A 19,022-nucleotide genomic window follows, 5' to 3' on the forward strand; every position below is an offset into this window, starting at 1 on the left:
GGGTGTAAGTCTCCGAGGCGCGCTCTGGTCGCGCCCCTTCAACCATCTTTCGGTCGACGCTCGGTCGGGGGTCGCGGCGCGCGGGCGGTCGGCGAGCTGGTCGCCGAGCGCACGCGGCCACGGGTCGATTGGGCGCGCGCGAGACCGGCGCGAGTGAACGCCGGTGCCGCGCCGTCTCTAATGATCCTTCCGCAGGTTCACCTACGGAAACCTTGTTACGACTTTTACTTCCTCTAAACGGCCGAGTTCGGTCATCTTCCCGGTCGCGCGACGACCCAGCCCCCGGGGCCGAATAACGCGTCCAGTCCGAAGACCTCACTGCGGTCGTTCAATCGGTAGTAGCGACGGGCGGTGTGTACAAAGGGCAGGGACGTAATCAACGCGAGCTGATGACTCGCGCTTACTGGGAATTCCTCGTTCACGTGGAAAAATTGCAAGCCACGATCCCTAAGCACGAAGGAGGTTCAGCGGGTTACCCGGAAGCCTGTCGGCCCAGGAATGTTAACACACGCTGATTCCTTCAGTGTAGCGCGCGTGCGGCCCAGAACATCTAAGGGCATCACAGACCTGTTATCGCTCAGTCTCGTGCGGCTATTTTCGTCCGCCCGTCCTCTAAGAAGAGTTTAAGCTCCTGGGAGCCGGCGGTAGCCCTAGTAACGTATCGTGATCCGCCGGCGACGGCCGCGAACGCGGCGCGCTTCACCGCGGAGCCCCGCGCACGACCGACGCGCGCCGACCGGAGGTTGCCCCGGCCGACACACGCCCGCCGCACGCAGGACGCGGATGGCGGCCGCGCCCGACGACCGCCGTGGACGACGGGCGAACGCGTTCGGGATACCGCCGAGCGACGGAGACGCGAACACGGACGGCCGAAACCGCCCGCGCCGCGCCCACCGCCGACCCGGGTTTACCCGCCTAGTTAGCAGGACAGAGTCTCGTTCGTTATCGGAATTAACCAGACAGATCGCTCCACCAACTAAGAACGGCCATGCACCACCACCCACCGAATCAAGGAAAGAGCTCACCTGTCAATCTTCCGGTGTCCGCCTGGTGAGGTTTCCCGTGTTGAGTCAAATTGCCGCAGGCTCCACTTGCGGTGCCTTCCGTCAATTCTTTAAGTTTCAACTTTGCAATCATATTTCCCGAACCGAAAAGTCATTTCGAAGCGCCCGCCGGCTGCCACGAAACGCCGGCGGATCGCTACAGCATCGTTTACAGTTAGAACTAGGCGGCATCTGGATCGCCTGAACCTCTGCGCACTTCGTTCTGATCATACGAGAACGTACTTGGCAATGCCGCGCGTCGTTCGTCTCGAGACGATCCAAGAATTTCACCTCTAACGTCTCGGTACGAATGCCGCCCGTCTTCTGTTGATCATTACCGGTCCGAAACCGGCCCGGCGGGACGCGCGGGCGACTGGCGCCCGCGGCCCGGCGACCCGCGCACGGAAACGCCCCGGAGGGCGGTTTCGCGCGCCCGCTAAGGGCGGAGATGCGCGGGACCGAGGTCTTGTTCCATTATTCCATGCGACCAGTATTCAGGGCCTTTTGACGAGACGGCCGTGAAGCCGCCCCGCCAGATTTGAGCCTGCTTTGAGCACTCTAATTTGTTCAAAGTAAACGTGTCGGCCCGCCGACGGCACTCGGTGAAGAGCACCGCGCAGCAAGATTGGAGTAGGCGGCCGCCGTCGTCGAACCCCGACGGCCGCGCGACGCGTGGCCGCGCGGCGCGCCGGAAGCACGAGACACGTGTCCGCTCACGATACGTCCGGCCGGACGTTTCACTAACACCCCGAGACGGCTGACGAGCGCGACGGCCGCGCCGACGACACGGTCCCGCGACACGACCGGCCGCGACACGCCGGACCGCCAGGGTGGTCCGGCACCGCCCAGACACAGATCCGACTACGAGCTTTTTAACCGCAACAACTTTAATATACGCTATTGGAGCTGAATTACCGCGGCTGCTGGCACCAGACTTGCCTCCAATGATCCTCGTTTAAAGGTTTTAAAGTGTTCTCATTCCGATTACGGGGCCCCGGATGAGTCCCGTATCGTTATTTTTCGTCACTACCTCCCCGTTCCGGGAGTGGGTAATTTGCGCGCCTGCTGCCTTCCTTGGATGTGGTAGCCGTTTTCTCAGGCTCCTCCGAATCGAACCCTGATTCCCCGCTGTTACCCGTACACCACGGTAGGCATGGAACCTACCGTCGACAGTTGATAAGGCAGACATTTGAAAGATGCGTCGCCGGTACGAGGACCGTGCGATCAGCTCGAAGTTATTCAGAGTCACCAGGTCTTTGCGCGGGCCGCGATCGGGACGCGCGCGAGGCGCGCCGCGACGGGCCGGTTTTGATCTAATAAAGCGTTCTCCCGCACACGGAACCCGGGGGCACCGCGGCGGTCGGAACTCTGTCGGCATGTATTAGCTCTAGAATTACCACAGTTATCCAAGTAACTTGGGTACGATCTAAGGAACCACAACTGATTTAATGAGCCTTTCGCGGTTTCACCTTAATGCGGCTTGCACTGAGACATGCTGCATGGCTTAATCTTTGAGACAAGCATATGACTACTGGCAGATCAACCAGGATCTCGGTATTACAACAACCGCGCCCCGCGACGGGCGCCGTGGCGCGTGCGCGTGCTAAACACGACACGACCCGGCAGCGCCCCGTCCCGTGACGCGTGCGTCCGAGCGCCGGTCCGCCCGCGTGGGGCCGGCCGACGCCGTGGGCGGTCGCGCGACCGCGACCGCTCGGGTCTCGGCGCGCGACCGACCGCGGTTCGTGTGGTACGAGTGTACCCGACGGGTGCGGTCGACGCGCGGGCCCGCGGCCGGTGGCCGCGAGCCGTCCCGCGTTGCGCACCCGTCGCGGCGTGGCTCGCGTTGACGAGGGCGCCGTCGATTGCGGCACCGGCGGAAGCGACGGCGGCGGCGGCGGTCAGGCCGCCAACCGCGCGACGACAACCGCCGGGCGGAATCGCCCTCGCCCGTTCTGGTAACGGCCCCGCCGAGATCGGGGAAGCCGGGACGAGACGCGAAGTCCGTCGTCCCGGGGCTTCGCCCCGGCGACCGCCGGGCGCGGCGACGATGGCCGGCCGCGGCGGGAGTGTTCTGGCGTCGAGACTTATAAGGTAATAAGTAACTTATTATATATTTTCTTATTAATGATATAGAACGACAAACATGATAGCAATTTGTATAATATGACTCGGTTTTACTCTAAACAAAGTTTAAGCCTTCTTTCAAACGATACCACTAATACTATTATTTTAATGTCCTATCAAATATGAAAATAATTTGTACTTTTCAACCGATTTTTAAGAAACGATTGAATCACAACAAGTTATTAATAAACATCCAATACATACTCATCACTAGGGCACAGAAGTTATAGGATTTGCATGTTTTATTCTGAGCCTCTATTTTATAGCAAGTCGCATGAGATCCATAGTTGAAATACTTGAAATAATAAAAAAATTTTTACATATTTTTACATATTTTGAGCATTTAAAAAAAAAATACATATTTCATTATTTTGTTCATATTTTATGCATTTTCTACATATTCACACATTTTTGAAGTAAAAATTATCTAATTTTTAATTACCTAACTAAAAACTGCATGGTAACTCGGTATCCGTGTACTATGTACTTTCGTACCATCATAGATACCCACATATTTTAGATGGACATTCGGATAATGTTATCTTTATTATTATTACATCGTTACATCGTAGCAATTGGGAATTAAGTATCTATATTAAATTTTTTATCAACATTATTATGTATTTCATCAATAATCTTGTTAGTATGGTGTTAAGTGTCGTTTGATACGTAATTTCGTGCCTTTTGCTGTGTTTTCCGTATTTATATTTTTCACTTAACAGTTCACATAATGCCAAAAATAATTGAAGTATATTTTATAAGTATGTGAAACAATATAGTGAAGATTCATTGGTTACCGATGGTACTATACTCTATTGTAAGATTTGTGAAGTTAAAGTAAGTGTTGAAAAAAAATTTACAGTAACTCAACATAGGTATAAAAACAAATAAACATGGACGATTTTTAACTCGTCGAAATAAACCTACAGAAAATAAACAACAATTTATATCACAGCCATCAAACAAAAAATTTGTTTTTTCTCATGATTTATGCAAATATTCCTTTACATAAAATTTCTAATAGGTATTCAATTTCGATTGTTTCTTGAAAAATATACTCTTAATGACATTCCTAGTGTGTCTGCGTTTAAGAAAACTTATACAAATGATTGCTCTTTAGAAACTATTGATCTAATTAGAAAAGACATTGTAAAATATGAGTTTCTATAGACGAAACAATAGATGTACAAAAAAGATATTTAGTAAACGTAATAATCGGAACTCTGCTGAAGGATAGGCCCGAAAAAAATATATTTACTAAACGCCGAAGTTCTAAAAAAAGCCAACTTTTCTACAATAACCAAACTCTTTAACAGCTCAATGTTTCTCCTGTGGCTCGATGGTGTTCGTCATGATGATGTATTCCTATTTTTAAGCGATGCTGCACCATATAATATGAAATGAGTACAATTATCAAAGGTCTGTACTCCAAAATGATCTATATTACTTATATAGTACACGGATTACATAGATTGGCAGAAAATATTTTGTCTTTTTCCTACAGTTGATAAATTAACAGCAAAAGTAAAGCAAATGTTTTTAAAAGTACCTTCATGTGGTTTATTTTTTAAAACAGAAGCCCTCGGAGTCCCTCTTTTTCCCGAACCTATACTCAAACGTTGGAATACTTGGATCAAAGCTACCTTTTATTACTACCAATATTTTAAGCAAGTACAATATGTTATGCAACATTTTAATTCTAACGATGCTGTATTTATAAAAGAATCTCAAGCCCTTCTAAATGAAAGTTCAATGGAACCAAATTTGACTTTTATTCATTCAAATTATGGGTTTTTACCATCAACAATAACTAAATTATAATCATAAGGAATATCATTAAATGATTCACTAACAACAATTATATTCACAAAAAATAAATTGGACGAAGTCGTGGGTAACGTTGGAATAAAAGTAAATACCAAATTTAACCAAGTTTTGGAAAAAAAATAAAGGTTTTTCGATAATGTTAAAAATTTTAAAAAAGTTGAATGGAGAAAGTTTATCGATGGACGGTTTATCAGAAGATCTAACGGGAAATGATTTAACATTTTATAAATAAGCACCGATAATATCTACAGACGTTGAAAGTTTTTGTCAGTACAAAACCATACTGGCTGACAATCGGCGATCATTCGACAAAGAAAACATCAAAAGAAAATGTTAATTGTGCAATGCAATAATTTATCAGGTGAGAAAAAGTTATTTTAAAACCATTTTTGGCTTAATGTATTTAATATTTAGTTTAAGCATAAATCCAAGATTCAAGACTGAAGAAAATCATACTGGCTGTTGACAACTGCCGATCATTCAATATAGAAAATATTTTTAAAAAACATTAGTTGTGCAATGCAATGATTTATCTTTTATATCTAATTTTTTTTTTTCATATTAATTTGCATATTTCATGAATTTGAATGCATATTTTCAATTTTACTTTTTATAACTTCTCTGCCTTACTCATCACTTTATCACACCTATTTATTTTCTATTACTTCTTTAAAGATAAGAAACTTCTTAAAAACATGAAAACTTTAACGCTAAATTAGTAACTCATAAAGTCACAACTAAACACCTAAAGTTAGCATTTTGCTAAATATATTTAAAAACAAAAATTAGGACAAACATTTTACAACAATAATTGTGTTTTATCATACAAATCTATACTAAATAATCAAAGGTAATAAAATTAATAAAAACTTATTATGATACCAACTTTTAATGTAATAATTTACTTTTATAAAAAAAAATAGACAAGTATTTATATATTTAATATTATTACATAAAACCTATTGATATTGTTTTAAAAATTCTAATAAACACAACAATAATTTATTTCCAAATGACTAAATGTACTTGAACACTACTGCAGTTCGGTCTTCAACAGTCTGTAATTCTAACTTAATGGGACATTGTAGCCAATAGCTTAAAAGTTCTTCCGTGTAACCAATTAAGAAATATATTTTAGTTACACTAATTTTCTGTACTGTTATAGCAGCTATTCTTATTATGTTGTGTTGTCTTTTTATGATTATTTCACTAGCAATTAAATCATGCCAAGTACCAGTTATGAAACGACGAATGAACTCGTCATCTATTGCAGTCTCAGCTGGTCTCAAGCCATCCAACATATTGCCTATAGAAAAAAAATTTAATTTAAATTTTACACAAACATTAAACAGCATTGATAAACACTTTTAAATCTAAGTATTCATTTTTTATTTTTTGTCTTACACGTATTCCATGAATTCCAGCCCTTGATGTGAGCAATAGTGTGTGGTGGTCCAGCCATCTCATAAGTAAGTGGTTTATTGCCCTTAATAGATCGTTTATAACGAGCTGCTTGTACATGCTTGCATCGAGAAAGGAATAAGTAATTACTCCTAGCAGGAAGAAATCGGGACAACGTGTTAAAGAACATTGTTAGTTCTAAAATTCCTCTATAACCAAATTATAACATAAATTCAATAGCTTAGCATATTAAACAATTTATATTCATTACAAAGTCCTTACTCAGAATTTTTGTCGCTAAACTGTTCAATTGAAAAAAATGTTGATGCAAAAACTGGTGCTAATATAGGTTTGACAATCCTAATTCCGAAATCTTTAGTACGTTTATTTAAATTTTGACTTTTTAAAGTAATGTATGTGACTATATTTTAATCAATCTATTTACCTTAATCAGAATCACGGTATTAGTAGATAACTTATATACCGTAATCAGAATGTAAACAGGTTTCCCAGATGACAAATAAATATTAACATTATATTTATTTGTTATTTGGCAGCGCTGTTTAACAAGATCCTAGTAAGTAGTAAGCCAAAGAATTCTACATCACAATTCACAATAGATATATTGCATATTTGGCATTTGTATATAAATTATAATTGATTTAATTATTAATTATAAAAATTTTAAATCTGTTAACAATGAAATCTGAAGCTCTAAGAGTTTTTATGAGACATTTCTGTTATTCGTGAGAACTGAGAAGTACCTACTTGGCGTCGCAGTCATATCTCAATTTCTACTTGAGCCTAGACACTCAACGTCCAATTCTTCAACTGTGCATCAAAAATATAGACTAACCGATTTTCGTATGAAAAGAAACATAAGTACTGTCTTGGAGTATTTTTAGATGCATCACAAGCCTTTGACCGTTTGTGACTAAGTAACTTTTTCCTAAACTCTTACCTTAAAAACCCTGACAATTTCTGCCTACCTCATTGCAATTAATCATTATATTTTTATCTCGAAAATCGCACTTGTGTAGTTCGACAGACGAATTATTTTACTTCTCATTTTGATATACAAGCAAGAGTCACACGATGTGGTAGGTATAGTGACGTCTCACTAGACCTATATGACTTTTGACAGCCAACATATTGCGACGTGTCAAATACATCAATACCTACAATTATTAAAGCCACATCATATATCTATATGACACGCATTAATCATCCTCACTCTCGAAAATTACAAATCGCAAATCACCGATCTGTTCCAAAATCGTTTAAGATAAATACAAAATATCAAGGTATTATCCTATCTATTTTATGGTATTATTTTCCTATATAAGAGACTAACCCAACTCAAGATCCACGTTTAAAAGTGATGAGAAAAAACTAAATTGTCGATTGCATCTCCTTCAACCAATCTCAAATCAAAAATATCTCCAAAACTAAAAATACATTGTTTAATGCCCGAGTCAACTCCGTGAGAACCGTGTAAATATATAGGTACTATTAAGGTTTAGGGTTGTGCCATACCCTTATACATAAATACGTAGGCGTGACAGTTGTTCCAATCAATAGCTCTCGGCGCGTCTTGTCACTTCTGCACCCCAATACTATCGAACGACTCGCTTCACAATAATTTAAAAATCGAAACAATACGACATATCGCTACTTGTAAAGAACTAATTTGCATTTAACTACCCAATCACTACTTCAGATTTTACTCAAAATTATTAATCATTTAATTTCCTCACTGTCGTACATAGTTTTCTCACTGGAAATTAATTGTGCCGTTTTTTGAAACTGTATTGGTGTAGACTTACTATAATATAAACATAACAAAATAAAAATAATAGGGTTCTATCAATGAATATAATATTTACCTCTTCGTCACGTGGTTCTCTAAACAGTCTAAACTCGTATATTACACTATTTGTACTACTTACTTACTGTGTTGAAATAAAGACTGTTTTCCTTATAGAAAAACAAATTATTAATAATACGTTTATACTTTTAATTTGTAATTTATTTTAAACCACTACTCCAACGAAGTATAAATAATTATTTTAATGAAAACAAATTATAATCCATACCAACCATACTTCATAACAAAGATACCACTATGTAACATTATGTTTGTTATACTAATTAATTTATTTTTATAACAATTTGCGTAAAATTTGTGCAGGCTAAGAACGTAACACTGTAATTTAAATAGGTAACCAAATGCATACACATAGAAAACATCATTTTTTTTTATTTTTGATTCAGATTAAATCATAATTATATTATAGTCAATATATTAATAAAATAATAACTCTATATAACTACTTCATATGGTTATTATTTTATATAACAACATTATTATTTATTTTATTGTAGAAAGTTACATAAACATATTGCACTAATTTACATCTATCAATATTTTTTATATACATAAATATTTTATGTGTTGAAAACCCCATACACAATTTTATTTCATACACAAAAAATAAATACGCAAAAGAAAACTTACATATTTATAAAGATTAGATTTCTATTAAATTAAATAATATTTAAAAGGTTAAACGCGGTTTTAACTCTCAATTATCATTTCTAAGTCATCGTCAGAGTCAACATCTGTGTTTCTAAATAACATATAATTATCCATATCTATTGTCCGGCAGTTATTAATAGCATACTTGAGCTTTTCTTCAAATACTGCACGACTACTGTAGTCAGTTAATCGTAGTTGAAAGAAGCATGTCTGAGCTGTGGGTAATCCATCTATTTTATCTTCAACTTTGATGATCTGAAAATTATACGTATTTGAAACAATTATCATTATTTATGAAAACATTTTGTTGGTAGAGTAAGATGATATTCATAAACTAATTATTACTTCCAATAATATTAATAATTAAAAAATTTGTCATGCCACTTTTGTACACAAAGTAAACATTAAATTATAAACTTAAATTAAACATATAATTTATATATTTATATATATATACATCATAGAATTCATAGCAGTTTTCATAATGTAATCACCGTTTATTGCTCTAGTTAAAAAGTAATGTTATGTACATCTTATACAAATACAAAACTTTTTATGTTTCAATACTTTGGTTGAAAATTATATCTAGGTAAATACTAAAAATGTTTTGGCAAATCAATTTATAATCACACTTAATCATTTTTTAAGCAGCCTAGATTGTTACATTTTTATTTCTTTATTAATTCACACTTGCCTCAAACTTAAGCTATGTATATTATATTATTATGTATACATTATTATAATGATTTAATTTTAGGTAATGTTTAGGTCCATAATAGGGTTTTAATAATATAGAGCCATGGTAATTCGAAAATTTTAATAATTAATAATAATCAAATGACTAACAACATTTATAACTAAAAAATATGGTCCAAGTATAATAAATACTAGATCCAAAATTACATCTGTAGCATATTTTTGTATAATTATTTATTTTTTTTTTGAATATAAATTTTTATAATAATTGAGAAACTAATCATTCAAATTTAAAAAAATAATATATTCACTAAATAATTTACAGTAAAAAAGGGAGATTTTCATTTAAAAAATAAAAATTTGTATTACCACGAGACACTACTTAAGTTTTTTTTTTCATATAAATGCTATATATATTTTTCATGCTTCTATCAAACTTTTCTATCCATTCTAGTTTATTGTAGCATCCACTTATTTTAACTCGTTAATGTCTGAAATATCTTTCTTCACCCTATTTTATCATCACTGGCAAGACTTTATCCTTGGTCACACGTCCATCAATCGGGACATTAAAATGAAAACACAATTAAATTACAAAATTCCAAATGTTTTAGATGAAGACAGAAAATCATCACTTCTAATCCCCTAACAACTACAAAAGATAACACTTAATAGTTTGCATCTAACAATCAATCACCTCTGCAATATTTTTACTAAAGTTATCTTACCCTTTTTAAAAATGAACACATGATCACTATATTCCAATCTTTCGTAATCTGTACATTAACCTATATACTTCCAATAAATTTCTGTATTTGTATTACTAAACATGGTCTAGCTAGCTTAAGAAATTCTAAGTAGATATTTCCTTCCCCCAGTGCTTCGTTGTTTTTCAGGGAATTAATAATCAACTTGATTCTACTAAGATTTGACTCCAGTAACTTCAATTGCACTGTGTTGTATATTATTTGTTTGTACATGTAACTAAAGTTTACAACTTGTAGATTGTACAACAATTTTTCGAAGTGTTTTTTAAAAACATTAGCTATAGACTGTGTTCCAGTAATTATATTCCCATCATCATCAGCAATAGTACAATTTCGTGATTTGTATCTTACATTAATCAATTTGCATTGCTTGAAACACAATATAGGATTCATTTTTAAATTTCCAATATCTCCAATTACTTTTTTTCTGTTTATATCTTTTAGAGTCTTACTATATTTTTGATAGATTTCTTGATTCTTTATATTTTTATATGTTTCTCTAAATTCTTTAGATCAGAATTTGAAAAAATGCATTATTAAGGAAAAAAATGGAGTCAAAATATATGCTTGATGAATACCCATTGTATGCTTGATGAATTACTCAATATAATAAATTAATAATCCATTTATTTAATTAATACTTGGTTTTTCTTATTTGACGAATAATGCAAATTAATGGCATATTTATCAAGTGTTTACTATTATGTCAACTATCAAAATTATTTACTTATATACATTTATATCATACAAAATTAAAATTTTAAAATTAGTGTAGTAATATCTTGAGATTTTAAGGACAAAATACAAAAAAGTAATTAACACATGAATCAATTTTTAACTTACATAATACCTAATAAATTACATATATTTAAAATATTTACCTGAAAATGTTGAGAAAAATCTGATAAATTAGATGGAAGACGTGATCGTCCACAAACAAATCGTAAAAATAGCACTTTTTCAGAATCTAAAAAACCATTTAAAATATCCCATAACCATTGGACAACTTGAGAGTTTTCATCCATTTCTCTATACCTGTAAAAAAAAGTTAACATTATATACAATATTACAGTATAATAAAAAATGAAAAAAATCTTAAAAATAAAATCTCAGGAATAGAAAATTTGGAAAACTTAAAATTCAATATGATTTAAATATATACTGGATTAAACTGAATTAATATTAATTTTTTGTAGAAAAATTGTAAATAAAATAATAAATTATACTATTAAATACCTATACAGCAGTGCAGTTAGTGATACAGTAAAATATCATACATAAAGTGATTTTTTAAATTATAAATTTTAATTTCTTTTAAATAGTTTGAAGGTTTAAATTTTTTAAACACTGGAAATTTTAAAATCAAATTAAGGAAACACTAAAATTGCACATGGAGATTTTTTATATATAAAAAAAAAAACCTGTTAAAATATTATAAACACAGTAAAACTACCCCAAATTGTCAACACTAAAATATTTTAACCATTTTGAATTTAAGAAGTTCAAATTAATTTAATCAAAGTTAAATAAAATTTGGTGATAGTTGAAAAAATAAAATCTAATATAAAAAAACATCTTTAATATACTAGGTTATAAGCCAGCTGAAAGAGGTATTTACTATATTATTACATGAAAATTCAATAAATCAAATCTTAAGAAACCAAAGGAGTAAAAATCATCTGATAATAACACAAAGTAAAAAGTAGAAATTCAAGATTTTCACAAATGGTTGAACAAAATTATCTAATGTTTTAGAAACTTAAAACAGTATAATCAAAACAAAATACAAAATAGCTATAGATCAAACAAAATTTACATTTAACAAACTAGATGAGAAAAAATAATGAAAATGTCAATAAAATTAAATGCCTTAGGTATAAGTTTTAAAGAAAACAAAATTAACTTGAAGAATTTTTAAAAACTTTATCAAGACATATTAAATTAAAAAGATCATAATTTTATTTTTTCAGTATAACTTGTATGATTATTATTTATTGGTTATAGCTAGAATTATTTTTTTACAACTACCGTCAATAATTATTTGTATGTACATAACTATTAGATTTTATTAATTAAAATGTAATTATAGCTTAAAACAACATCTGTAATTTAAAAACATATAACTGTTTAAGCAAACTTATTTATTATCTATAGAAAATTTTTTTTTTTGAAAACTGAGACTTATTTTTCAGGTCTTTATTCCTTAAAACTTTTGCCTACTATAATAGATTTATAAAAAAAATAAATATTCAAAATTACCTAACAATAGTTTTCAAAACTGGTATGGATATATTGGGTAATCCACATATCATACGTTCTAGATTTTCAGCAGTTTGAAATGTAAGTAATGGTAAAGGTACTAATGCCGAAAGACCTCTTCGCACTGCTAATATTTGTTCATCCATTTCATGAAATCTTTGTTTTAGTGCTAATTCACAAAATTTTAATCTATTGGAATATGTAACTGATACATAATGGCCATTTGGAATTAATGGCACAGTGTTATCCATCCAATCAGTACCAGTCATATTTAGAAAAGGTATTGCCTGAAAAAAATCAATCATTATTAATTATTTTCTAAGTCAAATAAACAACTACTTTTCTTACCTCTTCAAAATTCTCTTCTGTAACTCCAGTTTGATGTATATTTTGTATACTTGTTAAATTTTGTGCATAGTAAGTATCGTTTTCTTCTAAATCTGATATATTTAACGGTTCTTCAATAATCATTTTCCAAATTAATGGAGATAAAGGAAGAGCTAAGGGTTTCTTAGTTCTTATAGCAACGCCAAAAAGCATTCCTGATAAATAAAAATTAAATTAATATAAATTTAATAAATTAATTAAAATCACATACCAAGGAATTGAAATTGTTGTAGCTGCTTAGAATTATTCATTTTTGAATTAAATATAAATCGGTCTTGATTATAACCTGTTTCATTTCGACCATTCGGTGTTAAAACAAGTAATTTAACAGTCTGTGTTTGAAGTTCTTCCATCATCTGTGCAATAGTATCATCAAATACACCTCCTGCATCATCTGCTCCTTCACCCACTAATTTTACCTATAGTAAATTCAGAAATTATATTTACTTGTAACTATTAAAAAAAATTCAAATTTTCAATTTTTAAATTTGTCATTGTATAAAATAATTTTCTAGTTTTGTCTGCTATAAAATTGGGAGCATATAGAAAAATATGCATCTCCTAAACAATTTTCAAATGTTATTAATCAGCATAATCTTACAACATTTAAATAATAGATACTACTTTACAATACTTATAATTATTAAACAATTTTTATAGAATTGCATAATAAATATTAATTATGTCATACTAAATAGTATTATTTCTATACAAAACAATAGTAAAATATTTTTTGAATTTTCGATGAAGAATAAGAAGTTTAATAGTACAATAAAAGTAACTTTAAATTTTGCTACCTTCCATGCTCTTGATGGGAGTCTGAGTAATTCTGCATTAATGTTGACAATTTGTTTTGCAACTTGTTCAAAAATACACATACTAGAACCATTACTACTCAAACGTTTGACAATTATTTGAGGACCGTAATTTTGACCTTGATTCATTGTACGACTAATAACTTTCATTAATGGTAATTTAATTATTTTATTTGTATATAAACATTTAAGCCTTTTATCTGCTAACCAATGCCAACGTTTAATGTTACTCCAATCAAATTCCTATATAAGGTAAATCAAACATTTTATTAATTTAATTACAGGTACATAAATATAATAAGTTCAGTTACTTACACTACTATTAAATGGAATCATTTGCCAACATGTATATAAAATATTTGAAAACTGTTGTAAGCACTTCATTCTAGCAGCAATTGATGGAATTTTATATTCTTGTAAATATCCATATTGATAAGGAATTGATGTAGGTAAATCATTATGGGAAATATTTGTAGAATTTCTTGAAAATGGTTCTGCTGTCCATGCAGCACAATGAGTACGACTAGTTGCAATCTTAAATAAAACATTGAATATCAATTTATAATTATTAACTAATTAGAATAAATTTTTATTTTACTTGTTTGATATTTTTATCTGATAAATTCGGAATTATAGTGGGCTTTTGGACAGGTAAATTATGACCAAATCCAAGAATCCCTTCAGTGTTATTACCCCAAGCCCATACATCACCACAATCAGTCAATACTAATACATGATCTGGACCAGTAGCTACATCAATTACATTTTGGCCTTGGAATTCAAGTATCTATAAAAAATAAATTTTAATTATAAAATTAACTTCCAGTCAACAGGTTACATTTACTTTTTCTGGATACAATCTTTCAGTATGTAAAACATCTGTAGTATCTTGTAAATTATCTGAACCACATGAATAGAGTTCACCGTCTTCTGAAAGGAACATTGTAAATCCATTTCCACAATATGCTTTTTTAATATTCTTTCCAGTTAGTGTAGTGATTAACTAATAAAATAAATTTAAATATGTTTAAAATAACTCTTTATTAAAGTAAAAGTACCATATTAATTATAAAGCTATAAGTTGACAAATGCTTACTGATGGAACATAGATATCTTTTTTGCTTCCAATTCCTAATTTACCACTCTCTCCTTCTCCAAATGCCCAAACAACATTTTCACCAATACAAATAGTATGATTTTGTCCACATGCAATGTATTTTATATTTAAAAAGCCTTTATGAGAAATTTTTGTTGGACGTTTTTTATTGATATGTCCACCTAAACCTAATTTACCATGTTCAGCACTTCCAAATACATAAACTTCACCATCTTGAGTTAATACAGCACTATGTTTATGTCCACAAGCTACTTGAATTACCACTACATCATACAGAGATTCAATAAGTTTTGGCTTTCTCTGTCGCTCATTGTTACCATGTCCAAGTTTTCCAAAATCACCATCTCCCCAAGAAAAAACTTCTCCAGTCTCTGTCAAAGCTAAACTATGTCCATCTGAGCCAATAGATGTGGATAGTTGAGTAATTACAAATCCTTGTAAAGCTGATATCATGGTTAGATTTGGTAGGCTATCAGAATGTCCATGACCCAGGCGGCCATAATTGCCTTCGCCACATGATAAAACTGTTCCTTGGCTAGTCAATACAAAAGTGCAGTTTTGGCCACAAACAATACGTTGAGCAATTTTAAAGTTTGGAATTTTAATAGGTGACCATATATTAATACACTGACCAACAGCTATAAAACATAATAAAAATAATTAAAAATATTTTTATTTTTTTTATTCACAACTAATCAGAATTAATTAAGGCCATGTTAGTTATTGATGACTTTTTTTCCTTAATACTACACAACACATAAAATATGTATAAATTAATTTATATTGATAAAAAATGTACACATAATTTTTTAGTTGTGTTGGTAATTTTGTTTCAAAATATAAGTGCATTTTTAGAAAAAAAATGTAAAGTTAAGAAATTTTTTAAGTGAACTTTTCCAGGTTTTTTTAGGACATCGACATTCATAACCTTTGTTATTAGTTAAAAGTTATTACACAATATACCAGTATCTCCCAACTGTCCATTTCGACCATTGCCCCAAAGGTAAGCATCACATTTGGTATATGGTTGCCAATCATGAGGAGTTGTATTAAACCATTGAATAATTTGCTGATCAGCTTCTAAAGTCCACTTAGTATTGTTAATAGCTTCAGACCATAAATAATGATTATCATTTTCTTCTAAATTATTGTTAAATCAAAAATATATATTTTTATGGATGTTAAATATAGGACTTTAAAATGTATATAAATATAAAATAATAAATAATACCATTTAAGCCAGATGAAAAGTAGCTAATAAAACTCTCAGGGAAATTTTTTCTTGTTAATAAGGCTTTAGCAGTATTCAGAACTGTGATTAATTTTTGTAACCATTGCCATTCTTCGTCTGTTTTAAAAGAAATTACAATTAGCTTTTAACTTCAAGATAATAACAAATAACATACAAAATTCAATGCTATGACTTGTATTTGGTGGTACAAATGGAATACAAAATGTTTGATCTGGCCAAATTTCTAGTGCAATACCAATAAGTCCTTTTAAATAATCACTGTATAGAAGGCGATCACCCATTAACACTTTGTGTTTCTCATAATTCATTTGTAACTGCAGTAAATCAGGTAATGAGTTAACAAATTTACAAAAATATTGAACATCATTGAGTCCACGGCGATACAAAGCACTTCGAGCATTTGATTCAAATCGATTATGAGTAAGATTATCAGCACAAAACTGTATTACAGTTACATCCTAAAATACATAGTATGAAAGATAAATATAAATTATTAGTTGAGACTAATAAAATTTTATTATTAAGTAATAAGAAATATTTCTAATTACTTTTGATCGAGCAAAACAAACAGCAAGTCCGAGTTGATCCTCCATCCAACATAAATCATCTACACCACCAGATCCAGTATGCGTATTTAACAAACTGCCGTCAAACAAAGACCAAATATTTACCACACCACTACTTCCTTTGCTACATCCTGTAGCCAATACTAAGCCACTATCATGGATACTCATAGATGTAACAGAATTAAACATGTGTCCTTGAAATGAGTATAGTATTTTGGGTTTTAATTTAGAAAATGGAGTAGGTATTAACCAAACATTAATAGATCCAACTGTAGTACCAACACAAAGTAACAGTCCTTTATTACCTATAAACAAAAAAAAAAAATGTTTAAATAAAATATTATGTATAACAAACATCATAATATTAATCATTTAATATTGTATTACTTACCCACAACAGGCGACCAAACCACACAAGAAGGCTCATTTGAATGATTCAGTTCATGAAATACTTCCCAATTATTTTGTTTTTTAATCCAGAGTCTTACAGTAAAATCTTCTACATTGCTTACAGACAGTATATCAAACATTTTAGACCATTGTAAAGTAGATATAGGACTCTAAAACATATTTTTATATTATTAATTATTTTCTTAGTTATTTTATGTATTAGTATTTAATTACTTGGCATATTGTTAATATTTCAGGTTCAGTTCTTGTTTGAATTTTACCCACAGTAATGGCACCAGAAGAAAATGCTATAGCAAATGGAACCAAATTATCATGCCATGCTATATGAGAAACTGGAACTATAAATATACATAAAAAGGGGGTTTTAATTAAAAATGTATACAATATGTTTTGTATTCTAAATTGTATACAAACTAATAGAATGTTTTTTAAATTATAGAAAATATTCAAGCACAATTTTTTTTTTATTTTGTATATGTATTACCATTAATAGTAAATACATAATAAATAAAATAGTAAATAACAATATAAAACATTTCAATTCATACATCTAATCAAATATTTTATGGAATAATATTTTAACATAATAAACAGTGTTTATGGGGTGTTTAATCCTTATATTACAGTTATATGCACAGTTTAAACTAATTTACCTAAATTTTAATTTGTCTATACAAAAAGTTAATGCTTCGTAAACGGCTAAAAATTCAGTTTACCTAAAACAGTTTATTTAATTTACAATTGAAATTTTCATTAGAAATAGGGGGGGGGGGGGGGGGGGGTACAAAATGTAAGTAAATAAAACACACTATTACAACAGAATAAGGATAATGATAGATACTAGATTATTAATTTGATTTGAGATAAATCAATTTAAAGTAACAACATAAATTGATTAAGTGGAAGTGTACTAAGCCAATACAATTTTGGTCGTCGGTGTATACTTGTACTCTAAATTATATTAACTCAATTCAAATATGAAGTTAATTTGAGTTAATAAATACATGTAAACAAAGTATTAGGATACATTATTAAAAAACAACTTGCACCCAAATATCCTTATTTCCCAATTAAAACGCATGTGTGTATTTATTTATACTACTAATCATTTTTATTATTTAAGAAAAACATGATTTAATAATTACACTAGTTACTGACTGGTACTTAATATTAGACTACATTGTCTTCCACTGCTTGTTTCTATTTATGTATAAAATTTATTTTATAATTGTTTAATAAAGCATTCCATTGGGATTTTTATTTTATTATATAATTTTTAAGTCTTATTAAGTAATATACTAATTGAATGAAGTACATTATTTGAGCACATACCTCCAGGACGGCAAAAATCATTAAGTTTTTCATATGTAATTTTATTGAGTGAATCAACAATAGCTATATTCACAGAACCATCAACACCTCCAATTAGCAAATACTGTGGATAGAAATCATAAGAATTTTTTGTTGATATTCCAGACCATGCTATAGCTGTTATCCAAGCATCTTGAGTATATGTTGATAAACAAGTTTCATCTTCTTGAAAAACATCTATACACAAATAATAAAATCAATAAAATAATTTAATAACAAATAAAAGTACTGACGTCTTTGAACTGTATAAATATTAAGGGTTCCTTCCATTGATGCAGCAATACATAATCCAGAAGGTGACCATGCAAGTTTTGATATTAATTCTCCATTTAGATCATTACCATACATTTGTGTAGATTTAAAAAATAATAGTGTTGTCTCTAAGTTTAATTCATTATTCCATAACCTCATTGTTCCATCAAATCCACTATAAAAAAAAAATTC

At 32.6% G+C, this 19,022-nt stretch overlaps 2 protein-coding genes and 1 pseudogene across 2 annotated transcripts in view; 1 reads left to right on the forward strand and 2 right to left on the reverse strand.

Moving 5' to 3' along the window:
- Window positions 1-4,013: 4,013 nt before the first annotated feature.
- Window positions 4,014-17,522, forward strand: LOC112594292 (annotated as a pseudogene).
- Window positions 5,931-6,838, reverse strand: LOC112594293 (28S ribosomal protein S24, mitochondrial). Its single transcript, XM_025339002.1, has 3 exons — window positions 6,681-6,838; window positions 6,402-6,607; window positions 5,931-6,303 (listed from the first exon to the last, which is right to left on the reverse strand). Exons 2-3 carry the CDS (start codon window positions 6,586-6,588, stop codon window positions 6,014-6,016), a joined length of 477 nt encoding a protein of 158 aa, XP_025194787.1. The 5' UTR covers window positions 6,589-6,607; window positions 6,681-6,838; the 3' UTR covers window positions 5,931-6,013.
- The window catches only part of LOC112594291 (probable E3 ubiquitin-protein ligase HERC1), a 30,124-nt gene continuing 19,988 nt past the window's right edge, over window positions 8,887-19,022 (reverse strand). The window contains exons 46-63 of the mRNA XM_025339000.1: window positions 18,812-19,005; window positions 18,540-18,755; window positions 17,421-17,545; window positions 17,188-17,356; window positions 16,779-17,101; window positions 16,385-16,688; window positions 16,210-16,326; window positions 15,933-16,118; window positions 14,958-15,616; window positions 14,706-14,864; window positions 14,460-14,648; window positions 14,177-14,395; window positions 13,844-14,104; window positions 13,258-13,465; window positions 13,008-13,201; window positions 12,660-12,946; window positions 11,282-11,435; window positions 8,887-9,192 (exon numbers count right to left, since the gene is read on the reverse strand). Of these exons, the coding sequence (XP_025194785.1) occupies window positions 8,977-9,192; window positions 11,282-11,435; window positions 12,660-12,946; window positions 13,008-13,201; window positions 13,258-13,465; window positions 13,844-14,104; window positions 14,177-14,395; window positions 14,460-14,648; window positions 14,706-14,864; window positions 14,958-15,616; window positions 15,933-16,118; window positions 16,210-16,326; window positions 16,385-16,688; window positions 16,779-17,101; window positions 17,188-17,356; window positions 17,421-17,545; window positions 18,540-18,755; window positions 18,812-19,005 (4,180 nt within the window). The 3' untranslated portion in view covers window positions 8,887-8,976. The remainder of the gene's footprint in view (window positions 9,193-11,281; window positions 11,436-12,659; window positions 12,947-13,007; window positions 13,202-13,257; window positions 13,466-13,843; window positions 14,105-14,176; window positions 14,396-14,459; window positions 14,649-14,705; window positions 14,865-14,957; window positions 15,617-15,932; window positions 16,119-16,209; window positions 16,327-16,384; window positions 16,689-16,778; window positions 17,102-17,187; window positions 17,357-17,420; window positions 17,546-18,539; window positions 18,756-18,811; window positions 19,006-19,022) is intronic.

Source organism: Melanaphis sacchari, unplaced genomic scaffold (assembly GCF_002803265.2).
Source record: "Melanaphis sacchari strain LSU unplaced genomic scaffold, SCAv2.0 Contig22_pilon_pilon, whole genome shotgun sequence".
Taxonomy (NCBI): Eukaryota; Metazoa; Arthropoda; class Insecta; order Hemiptera; family Aphididae; genus Melanaphis; species Melanaphis sacchari.

Coding starts and splice junctions, on each gene's coding strand:
- LOC112594293 (XM_025339002.1), bottom strand. CDS start 6,588: ATGTTCTTTAACACGTTGTCCCGATTTCTTCCTGCTAGGAGTAATTAC. Junction 6,304..6,401: donor CTGGAATTCATGGAATACGT/GTAAGACAAAAA, acceptor TTTTTTCTATAG/GCAATATGTTGGATGGCTTG.